The sequence below is a fragment of the Kryptolebias marmoratus genome, linkage group LG8 (genome assembly GCF_001649575.2).
Source record: "Kryptolebias marmoratus isolate JLee-2015 linkage group LG8, ASM164957v2, whole genome shotgun sequence".
Classification (NCBI taxonomy): Eukaryota; Metazoa; Chordata; class Actinopteri; order Cyprinodontiformes; family Rivulidae; genus Kryptolebias; species Kryptolebias marmoratus.
The window spans coordinates 1,185,500-1,197,477 of NC_051437.1; the positions used below are offsets into that span (position 1 = coordinate 1,185,500).

The 11,978-nt window shown below is 39.0% G+C and overlaps 1 protein-coding gene across 1 annotated transcript in view; it reads right to left on the bottom strand.

Moving 5' to 3' along the window:
* The window catches only part of fam120c (family with sequence similarity 120C), a 60,420-nt gene that overhangs the window by 22,397 nt on the left and 26,045 nt on the right, over positions 1-11,978 (bottom strand). Inside the window, exons 8-10 of the mRNA XM_017407164.3 lie at positions 11,050-11,212; positions 7,640-7,723; positions 5,078-5,249 (exon numbers count right to left, since the gene is read on the bottom strand). Of these exons, the coding sequence (XP_017262653.1) occupies positions 5,078-5,249; positions 7,640-7,723; positions 11,050-11,212 (419 nt within the window). The remainder of the gene's footprint in view (positions 1-5,077; positions 5,250-7,639; positions 7,724-11,049; positions 11,213-11,978) is intronic.

The following is an 11,978-nucleotide window of genomic DNA, read 5'->3' on the forward strand; positions in this document are numbered from 1 at the left end:
TACGCCAACACAACAAACCTCTTCTATCACTTAAAGAAGAACCACGAAAAAGAATATTTAACAATCCAAAAAGTGCAAGGTCAAACAAGTTGTAAAAGAGCCGGGGAAAGTTGCGAAAAGGAAAACTATAGCCGGCCTAAGATAATGGAGTCTGTTGTCATTTGATACTGTTGTGTCGTAACAGGTACATATATATTGCTGCACTAAAATGCAGCAGATCTCATTTGTGAAAGTTCAGTTAGATGTCACTTCGAAATAAAGCTTGAAAAAGGTAAGAAATGAGATTATTTTTTTCATTTTTTTCAGAGAATAACTGACAACGTACGTAATTGGAGTATATCGTGATATATATCGTTATCGTGATATAAAACTATCCATATCGTGATATAGGATTTTTTCCATATCGCCCAGCACTAGCTATCGCTATATTTTATGAAGGTAGATTATTAAAATGAAGTGATTTCATGCAATGGAATGCGCCACCCTGCATACAAGTGAGATATCTTTGATGATTAAGGATTTTAGTACAACATGATTAGTGCATACATCTGCAATAGCTTTTCATTTAAACGGGTAAGATATTCTGGTGAAGGAAGTGATTTTTGTGGTTTTCGAAAGGTTTTCGTTGTGGATATAAATTGTTCCAATGCTATGCATAACTTTTAAGTTTCCACTTCAAAGAATGTTATCCGATGATGATATTTAACATTAACACAGACCGCTATAGTTTTCAGTTTGTAAACATGCTGGTTGCAGTTTTTTACTAATAGCACTGACAGTTAGACATAGCTATCTAGCCGTGCTACGGTAGGAAAATCTGACAAAGTAGCACAGAACATCAGAACACCGGCAGAAAAGCGCGAAAAGCACGCCAAGTAGAGTGGAGCCGTGACCTTTAGAGCCGGTGGAAAAGGGGCATTAATTGGCTTTAAAGGTACTCATTGTAAAGTCATACAGACTGGGCAAAAAAAATCTAAGTACTAAACAAAATCTGCAAATAATTTATATCAATTCATATCAACAGTTAATGTATCTCCAAATTTTACATTTTGTCCACCTATTTGAAAGAAACAGTCATATAGGCGAAGCGTTAAACTTACAGACATTATTTACCTACACAGACAATGGCCAGCCTAATGTAGGCCAATCATGTGACTAAAGTGTCCGTGTGGTTTCGGCAAATTTAGTCAAGTGTTTTGTATATTGAGTGTGGACTATCATTTCAAAATTGCGTATAAATATATCTGGAAAACAACTGGAGTAAACTTAACCAAAGTGCATAATTTACCGTATTTTACGGACTATAAGGCGCACCTAAAAGCCTAAAATTTTCTCAAAGATCGGCAGTGCGCCTTCTAATCTGTGCGCCTTATGTGTACACTGAATTCCGTAATCTGTCCTTGTATGTTAATATGTACAGCACCGGTACGTATGCAGGCAGCGATAAACCAATCAGAGAACATTACGTAATACGTACACTTACCTCCGCCACGCCTCCGGCAGGTATACCACCGGTATGCTGCAAAACAACATTTGTTTTTCCCAGGACCCCCAAAATGGCGCCAGTGAAAAGACACGCTTACAAAGCACAATTCAAACTGCAAAGATCCAGCCCAAACACATCACTAACATGGACGAGGTCCCCCTCACTTTTGACATCCCCACGAACCATACTGTGGAGAAGAAGGGGACCAGCACTGTATCAATACGCACGAGTAATGAGGTAACGAGGTAACGAGAAGTTGGCTTTCACCGTTGATCTTGGTTGCCATGGTGACGGACAGAAACTACCACCCATGGTAATTTTTAAGAGGAAGACACTGCCAAAAGAAAAATTTCCAGCCGGAGTCATTGTTAAGGCCAATCAAGAGGGCTGGATGGACGAGGAGAAAATGATAGAGTGGCTGAGAGAGGCGTACGTAAGGAGACCAGATGGTTTTTTCCATGCGTCACCGTCCCTGTTGATCTGCGACTCCATGCGCGCCCATCTCACTGATGCCGTGAACAAAGAAGTGAAGCAAACTAATTCGGAGCTTGCCATCATTCCAGGTGGATTAACAAAAGAACTACAACCGCTGGACATTGGTGTAAACAGGGCATTCAAAGCTAAGCTGCGAGTGGCGTGGGAGCGATGGATGAACGACGAATAATAAAAATATTGTAGTTGTATTGTTACATAGCAGAATAAAGTTCGACCAAACTCACCGTTTTGCTTCCGTGACCTTATAACCGCGTGCACTTTATAATCCGTTGCGCCTTATGTATGGATTAAGTACCAAAGTGGACGTCATAATTGTTTAATGTTGTCATTTCGAGCAGCAATTTGTTCAAGTTCCTAAGGAAAAAAAACTGCCTTTTTAAAGGGGACCTATTGTGCTTCCTTGAACAAGTTAGGATAGGTCTGTTGGATATACAAAACATGTTCATTACATTTAATACACAAAATCATTCTCAGATATTGAGATTTCACCTAATCAGTTCTGCCTATTTTGAGCTCATTTCAGAATGAACGATTTTAGGGTGTAAAATTTAATTAAACTTTGATACTCTGATTGCTAAAATAAGTTTACGTTTAGGTTATGATAAAGTATAATTAAACTTTGATACTTTGATTGCTAAAATAAGGTTACGCTTAGCTTATGATGAAGTATAATTAAACTTTGATACTTTGATTGCTAAAATAAGGTTACGCTTAGCTTATGATAAAGTATAAACTAACTTTGACATTGCTAAAATGATTTGATTGCTAAAATCGTGTTATGCTTAGCCTAGAATAAAATAAAGAGTTCAAAATGGTGATCAAAATAAAACCTGTGTGTGTAGAAAACTGTAAGGAACAGATAAGCCAGAACCACAGAAGGCAGTTGTGTCTGGCTTTCCCTGCAAAACAGAAAAATCACTCCATATATGGTAATTAGAAAATTAAATTATGAGACTGCAGCTGCCTACGTGCAGAAACTGTGACCTTGGATGCGGCTGGCAATATAAAAAATAACAAGCTGAGTCGGGCCAGACATAACTCGAGGTTTTGCAGAGTGAGGGTCTCTCTTCTGTTTTTGGTGAGTTGTGTGTCTCCATTAAGCTGAATGCAATGTTTAATAAATGTGTGATTTATGATTGAACTTCTGGTCTGCGACTCATTTGTGTGTTCGTCTTTCCTGCAACATCAGGGGAACGGTGAGAGACACAAGGTAGTGTGGTGATATTCCTCAGAAGGGAGTAAATGCCACATACTGTTTCTCAACAAGGGCTATGTCACTATTATACAAATAAGCTCCTGTTGGCCACGCCTCCCAACTCAGTTTCCCGTTTCAAAACATAAAAAGTCACTGAAGGTTTAATAGCTGCACATGACACACATTTATTAATTCCAGGGTTACCCCCGTGTATTATAAGCCTGGCGGGCTGCCAGGCTTTCCCTACCCCGCCGCCAGGCTAAGCTCCGCATGTTTATTGTAAAATACGTTGTTTTTTCCACCCACACCTACACCGTGAGGTCGCCGCTCATTGATCCCCGCACGAGGGTGTGAGTGCCAACAGTGACGCAATCGTGCTGTCCCCGCCCATTTATAGACCACAATGGTTACTTGAGCTGAAATTCAGTGGGTGGCTTTATAAGACCGAATATGGTAAGCATGTTTTGCACTTTGTGAAAATATTTATGAGTCGTGCTACTTTATTCTTGTTTAACAGTAAAATTTGGCTATTAAATTCAGCATTAGATATGCTTTGTTTTGTTGTTATATGTAGTGATCCAACATGCAGCCTGTGCCACAAAAAGCACAGTTCAGTACAGCACCTCTATTTTTCAGAGTTATCTCTTTTTATTCATTGGCCTTGACGTGAGATGTGTGTTGCTGCCTTGTTTGCACTTTTTAATTTATGTAAATTTAATTTATTTGTAAATGTGACTTAAATTAGGATTCAAATTAGGTGCAAACAATTAGTATTTATTTTAATTGTATTTTTGTTTAAAAAAGTATTTCAAAAGTGCCTTTTTGTAAAACTGTAGTTGTGTAAATATTTGACACAAATATCTTACAATATCACATAATAAATAGCCATATATTCAACTTTCCTGTCAATTTTAATCATTGTTTTCTACTAAATCACGATAAGCCAGTGGTCGGCTGGCGATCGGCCACCTACCACCGGGCTTAGCCTCTTTTCAGTGGGAAACCCTGAATTCATACTCTGAGGATTCTGACTTTGGGACAGGGGCACTGAGCGGTTCCGAACCGACATTTGTCAAGTCGGACAGCGGCAATCAGCAGGTCCAAACCCAAACGGTGTCTGGACGGCCACTTGATAAAGATCAGTTTTATAATTTTTTCCCAACTTTTCTTCTCTTTTATTAACATAGTTCTAATGTTAGTTTAGACAAACCTGCCATGACTTTAACAGAGACGTGTTTCTGGGACAGGTGAGCTGTTCAAACGACAACTTTCTTTGGCAATATCGCATGGACATTATCATCAAAAATAAAATGAAGCCATGCAGCTCTGTTCTCCGTCACTGGGAGAACATGCATGGACATATGTTCTATATTGCAGCCGACAACAAAACATTTTCCTTTTCCAGCAGACACTGTTCAGTGGTAAGACCAGCAGAACAAACGTGATGGTCTTCTTATAATGAAGTGGATGGAGCTCCACTTGGGTTGCTAGGTAGCAAGAATTGTGACGCAACAATTCCGAGGTTGTCGAAACAGGTCGTTTTGCAGACACCAGAAAACATTTACTTATTGCTAAAAACGGCTGGGTGTTTTTTTTGTGCTTGGTCTGTTTCTAGAAGCAGTAGATACCCAAATGGAAGAACAAAAGCATGCAAAATGTGAATTTTGCATAATAGGTCCCCTTTAAGGTCAAGGCACACAGAAATTCTTAACATCACTTGTGAACAAACTCATGTAAACATGGTTCATACATAGCACTGGCAATGGACATCTAACATTCCTTCCTCACAGCTGTGAATGTCATGCTTCAGTCAAACCAAAATGAATCAACAGATACAATTACTGGATCTCAGACAAAAACATCCCTGAACTGTCAGGCTTACGTTTTATGTCCACACCCACCTTCCAGAGAAGTTCTCTTACGAAGAGAGAGCCTCTCCAAGCGGCGGTGCGTTTCAGCCAGACTGAAGAGGACGCCGTATGCATACTGCCTGGCAGCACGAAACAGCAGAGAGGCAGGAGGCAGCTCAGAGTTACACTCGTCCTCTATACACACCGGCATCTTCATCTCTCCCTGAGGGACAAGGATGAATAAGCGAAATGCAAACAAAAATTATTGGCAGACATTTGGGGGAAAACCTGTTCTGATTAAGAGAGACGGCACATATCCCACTTTGGATGGGGCAGCTCTCATTCCTAGGAATCTGACCAAATTTAGGTAAGTTCGATCAATGGCAACTGGATTTATTATTGTTTTTTGAAGTCATTTTTAAATATAGGCAGAATACCAGGTTTTTTTCCCCTATCCCTCCTTTGATCACTTGGAGCAACGTCATTTGGTTGTATACAGTACTCGAGGGTGTTTGCCTCTGAACTTTAACGCTAGTAAAAAAAAGGGAATAAAACAAGGCATCGGTTGGTTGTACATTTTATCTAGTAGATAACCCAGTCATCATGGCTTGTCTGCCAGATAAGTGACACCCGTCTGTCTTTTCAAGGCAACACTGTTTTAAAACAAACATTTGCGACAAGCTACAAGAGTTAGCATGTTAGTAGCTGGACTTTACAGCCTACTGGAGGCTTGCAAAGGAGGCTAGTAAATAATGTTAATTACTAACATCAGGTTGTTGGGCTCTCAACGTTACTTTACAAAGCAGAACAGAAGTAGTAATATAGGTACAATTACTTTAAAATCGTAAATCAACTATTAATAAATAGAAATAAAACTGCTGATGCTTTAGTTGACACTATCTTAAATTTCATCCATCCATCCATCCATCTTCTTTACTTGCTTTTCCTTACCAAGGTTGGGGGAGCTGGTGTCTATCTCCTGCCATCACTTACGAGAGGCGGGGGACACCCTGCACAGGTTCATTGCAGAAACAAACGAGACAACCATTCACACTCTCACTCACACCTATGGCCCTTTTCATAGGATTGACTAGGCTCTAGACGGCATGGGTTCAGAGTCTTTACACTATGTGGTCCCGCCTAGTTTCAGCTCACTTCTTAGAACATACTCGGCCAGAATTCCAAAAGCGGACCAAGTTGAGCTGAAAATTTGAAGTCAGCAGACTGCAGGCCATTGATTGGCCAGTCAGCAATGTAAATCACGAGAGTGCATCTTTCAAAAGAAATCCACCATTTTTAAAACCTAGCAATTGCGTTTTTGTTATTTACTTTAAAATATATAAATCATTTTGGAGGGAATTCAAAATTATTTTAATAAACAATGTAAAAAGGATGGTACTCTTCATATTTTGTTGCACAACCTTTTGAGTCAATCACTGCAGTCAAGTGATTTCTGTAACTCTCTCTGAGACGTCTGCACCTGTTCACAGGTATTTTGGTCCACTCCTCATGAACAAACTGCTCCATCTATCTCAGGTTTCAAGGGTTCCTTCTCCAGACTGCAGGGTTCAGCTCCTTCCACAGATGTTCAACAGGATTTAGATCAGGGCTCAGGCCACTTAAGATTAGTCCAGTGATGCTGGTTACAGGAAACACCTTAGTTTAACATCTCCCTGTGGACAAATTAGTTTCAGTCCTTTCTAGAGGCACCATCCTTTTTGTCAAGGACAGTTTGATTAGTTTGTTTTTTAAATTCTGTTAAACCACAACTCAAAAGCAATGAATGATTTTCATTAGTTCAATTTTAGTTTTCTTTTTTAATTACGTTTGTTAGTTTCAAAGTATTTCAGTGATCATTGCAGGTTTGTGTGTCTTTAACAAGGAGACAAACAAATTTGTTCACATGTGTATTTGTGCAATAAAATAACTATAAAACACACTTTATTTAGTATTATTACACTATTAAACCTCTAAAATAACCATTATTAAACAATATGTTCTATTTTTAGGCAGTAGAAGTAAAAGTAAGTAATTGAATATTTTTTAAAATAAAAGCAAATAAATTATATGACGTGTTTTAAGATTTCTTTAATACCATAATACTGTGAAGTCATAGTATTTTTGCTCATTGTCATCATATCTTCAAATTCTCATACCGGCCTTTGCCTAGTTGTTTTGTGTCTCATCCAAGGAGCTTTCTTGATTCAAACTGGATAGTGTGGTGTTCTGATCTTTTAAACTGTGGTGTGCTGCTTTGTGTTTATGCATGCTAAACTCTCAAAGACAACAAAAGACTTGCACTTCTTAGTCTTTGTTGTCCTGGTCTGCACGCAAAATGTTTGGTCATAAGCATAAAGATGCAAATTTAAATTGAGAAAGCTTCTCAGATGCATAGGGAAATGTCTTCAAAAATCAAAAACAAGTTAAGCTGCCACTGACTGAATTTATCAGGATTAACATGCCTATTTACTGAGAACTTTCTTTCCCTTGTTTTAATACTATCTCAGTCAAAAGGCCTCTCTAATTCTCTCTAAAAGTCTCTCAAAAGAAATTATGAATACAAGGGGCAAACATATGGGCAAACATAAATCTGAATCAGAATAAACAGTTTACCTTAGTTAAAATGTGGTAAATCTGGGGGTACATTAGTCCTCTTCTGTGTCTGTGTTCAGCTACACGAAGAACCTCAGCACTGACCTGAAGAAAAAAGAAGCAAATGTAGAGTCCATGTGGGAGAAACGCACACATCCTTTACTCCCCTTTACCTTTAACCTACTTTCACCCTTTTCACCTGAAAAGAGTCTCAGATTTGATATTATCACTCATGCGTTCCCACTAGATTCTCAGAAAGGGATATCCCTAAAAGCAGACATCCTGACTCCAGTCCAGACATTAAAATGACTGAACATTGATTCAAATCTCTTATTTACACCTCTGGGAAACACAACCACAGAGTTCTGTTTCTTCACGCAAAGCTGGTAAAAAGATTAAACGTTAAAGATGTTCTTGAGGCAGCTGTTTTTGTCCCACCTTTTTTTCAGACTAAAAGACCCACAGCACCACCTGTTGGCAACGCAAGGTTGTCAAAATATATACAACCAGTGGCTTGCATTTAAACTGAATTTTTATTACTTTTTTTATTATTGTGTTGAATTAATCTACTGAAAGAGAAAATGCTTTGCATTTATCCTGTTTAAAAATAAAATGTTATTGACTAATCTTTTGTTTTAATTCCACCTACAAGAGCAAATTTTGATTTATTTTCTTTCAGGTTCAAATAAATTTGTTTTGCTTTTATTCTTTTCATAAGGTATGTGAATCATTTATATAGGTCTAGGAAACGATTATCATTAGCTCAAAGATCTTGTTTTATATAGACATTTCTTAAGAATTAAACTTTAGCTAGAGACTGCAGTCTGTGTTTTTTTATTGCTTTATGAATAAGTCTTATGAGCAAACTTATCCTGAAATTACTTGAGCTAGCATCATATTACGTTATTGATTTAATGTTTAGCTACACAAAATGTGTATAACCTCTTTCTCTCTCTCAAGGCTATAGAGCCTGGGTATCATCAAACAAAACTGAAGCAGAATCCCTTCTCATACGAGTCTGTGTTATTCTGCCCCAGTGAGGCAATAAGATCTGATTGGTTTTCAGGCCAATCAAAAACTCAGCCCTCAGACAAACACAGATGTCTGATCTTGGAAGAGACGAGACGGCCCAAAAACACATTCATACTTGAATCTTAAAACCAAATACTTCAATTTTTGTCGTTAGCCAAATTCTTAAAATTTTAGCTGTCCTGTCACCAAAATGATGCTGATCCTTTCACTGGGAACAACCATCAGCTCAGTGCCAAACCATGCAGAGAAGAGACCACTTTCTCTCTAAGCAGACAGCGATACCCACCCTATGGCTGACCAACAGGTGTTTTAGGAGACCCTCTGCTCCAAAAACACAGAACCTATGACCTATAAATCATCCTTTCCTGTCTGTATCAATCTCAGGAGTTAAGATGCAACTCTTGGTAGGGTGAATTAACTTGTCCTGGCAGATTGGTTGCTGGTGCCCAAAAGTGTTTTTTGAAAACTTTCCAGTTTCCTGCTGTGTAAATTCTCCCTTCTGAAGCTTCTTTCTCATAAAATTCTCAAATTCTAGTTATTACAAACTATCTTTTGCCTCAAATTACAATTTTATACCAATTTGATCCAATTTGTACTGCCTTTACCTCAGCCTCAAGATTTTATATCCACAAAACTGAAACATAAAGTGAAGTGTGAGGCTGCTGGACCAGATGTAGTACCCAGCAAAATACTCAAGATATGGGTTGACTAACTAGGTGGAGTGTTCGCAAATAAATTCAACATCTCCCTGGCATTAACAGAAATTCCACCCTACTTTAGGTCTACCACCTCATTACAGTCCCCCAAAAAACAACCTTAGAGGACCTGAGTGATTAAAGGCCAATCACTCTCACATCTGTAATAATTAAATGTTTTGAGAAACTGGTCCTGCACCACATGAAAGCCAGCCTTCCACCTTTTCTTGATCCTATCAGTTTGCATAGAGAGCCAACATGTCCATTCAGGACAACATAATCATCACTGCCTAAACTGTGCTGAGTGACCTGGAAATCCAAAATAGCTACCTGATGGTGCTCTTTGTCACCATCAGCTCAGTATTAATTACCATATTGGTCATTTTAGTTACAAAACTGCTACAGCTGGACATGTCCTCCTCCATCTGCTCCTGGATTAAATACTTCCTCAATGAAGGTTCAGTTAAAACTGTCTCCCACATCTTCTCCTCCATCACACTCAGGAGTGGCCCCTCACAGAGCTGTGTACCAAGGCTTCTCCTCTGCTCTCTGTACCCTTGTGACTGCTCACTACTGCACTCATCAATGCCATCATCAAATTTGAGGATCAACAAGGATTGAGCTTATCTTAAAGAGAAGACATATCTGCGTACATAAAGATAGCAGAGACTGTCAATGTGGTGCTCACTAATGCACCCCCATACCACCAGAGGCAGGCTTTTGAGCTGTGTGATGATAACAGTCCAATGGTCCCTCTGCCCATCTTTACCTCAAAGATTCAGCCTCTCAAATGCTCTATTTATACCAAGTCCTCTTACTGACCTGTTGCCAATTAATAAAATGTTTGCAAATTGCTTCTCCAGCTGTTTCTTATTCTTACCATTTACAGCCTTTTGTAGCCCCTGTCCAAATTTTTGACTTGTTGCTGCTATCAAATTCTAAATTAGTTTTTTTTTTTTTTTGAAAAAGGTCTATTTTCTAAGTTTAAACATTTGATACGTTTACTATGTTCCTCTGTGAATAACATACGGGTTTCTGAAATTTGAAAATCCTTGCATTCTATTTTTATATTTTACACAATCTCCCAACTTTTCCTTAATTGGCGTTGTACAAAACAACCTTGTGTGAAACCTGGCACAGTCTGCCTTCAGTGAGCCGCCTAAACCTCACAAAAAGAACTTTCACTCTTCATTACTCTAACTTACTTCACTAGAGCATCTCTGTTTTCCAAGTCTGCTTTTTGTTGCACATTTAGATAACACCATGCAGACATGTTATAACACCTCATTTGTGGCTGCCTTTCTGATGACACCAACAGAGAACATTAGTCTCACTCTTTCGTGTTCGCAGAATTGCATGTGAACCCTTTTTAGTCCTTGGAAGTCTTCCTAATGTTGCATGAAACCAAATAATTGAAATGTGTCAACATTGTGCCAGCTGTCAACATTACCATGGTTACACCTTAAACTCGAACCAGGATCAACGTAATAAATTTTAAATATTTTATAAAATCTTTTTTTATAAGAATAAAACATTTCTTGATTGTAGCAAACATATACTTTATTGCTTTGTACCAATGCATAAAATGTGAGCTGGGTCAAGACTGACTTGTTGTTTTGTCCAGATCTGGACTTTAAGAATCGCTGGTCCAGGTGAAAGTAACAATCAACACCTGAGCTATCAGCTGGATTTTGTGTTTCTCACCTGAGGTAGAGGGGGTGTGGTTATGTCCATGTGACTTCGTGTTGCCATTGACAACAGTGACGGAATGTTTGACCCACTCCCGTTGCCTTGGGAACCATCTCCAGACGTTGAGCCCCCTCTTCCAGCAGGATCCTCCCACCGAGAGGATTTGTCTGTCAAATGGCTGTAAAGAGAGAAGCATTTGAGCATTTATAATTATTCTAGACTGGGTAGCATCAGACGATCTAACTGCAACGATACAAATACACAATTTTAGGTGACGTATGCTACATATCAACTCCATCATTCTCAAATGGATAATGGTATATTTGCTTCATGCCTTCAAAATATGCAGTGTGTGCTTTCCTTAAAACTGTGTGTCCAATGGCCTCGCACTGAAAGCACAAAAATAATTGGCCCACATAATCACAATGTGAATAAAAGTAATAAAAAAATAAGATACAGTGACATGATACATCAAGAAAGCAGTCCAAACAGAAAATCAAATAAAAAGAAAAAAGATAACAGGCACAGGCACAAAAAGAGCCATTCTCTCATATAAAAAAAAAAAAAAATTCCCTTCTCACCCTCCGCGGGTGGTTTTTGTTTCATCCTCTGAGCTCGGGTCCTCTACCAGAGGCCTAGGAGCTTGAGGGTTCTGCGCAGTATCTTGGCTGTGCCTAGAACTGCACATTTCTGGACTGAGATGTCTGATGTTGTTCCTGGGATCTGTTGTAGCCACTGCTCCAGTTTGGGGGTGACTGCCCCTAGGGCCCCGATGATCACAGGCACCACTGTGGTCTTTACCTTCCAGGCCTTTTCCAGTTCCTCTCTGAGGCCCTGGTATTTCTCCAGTTTCTCGTGCTCCTTTTTCCTGATGTTGCAATCATTCGGTATTGCTACATCCACCACAACTGCTTTCCTCTGTTGTTTATCCACCACCACAATGT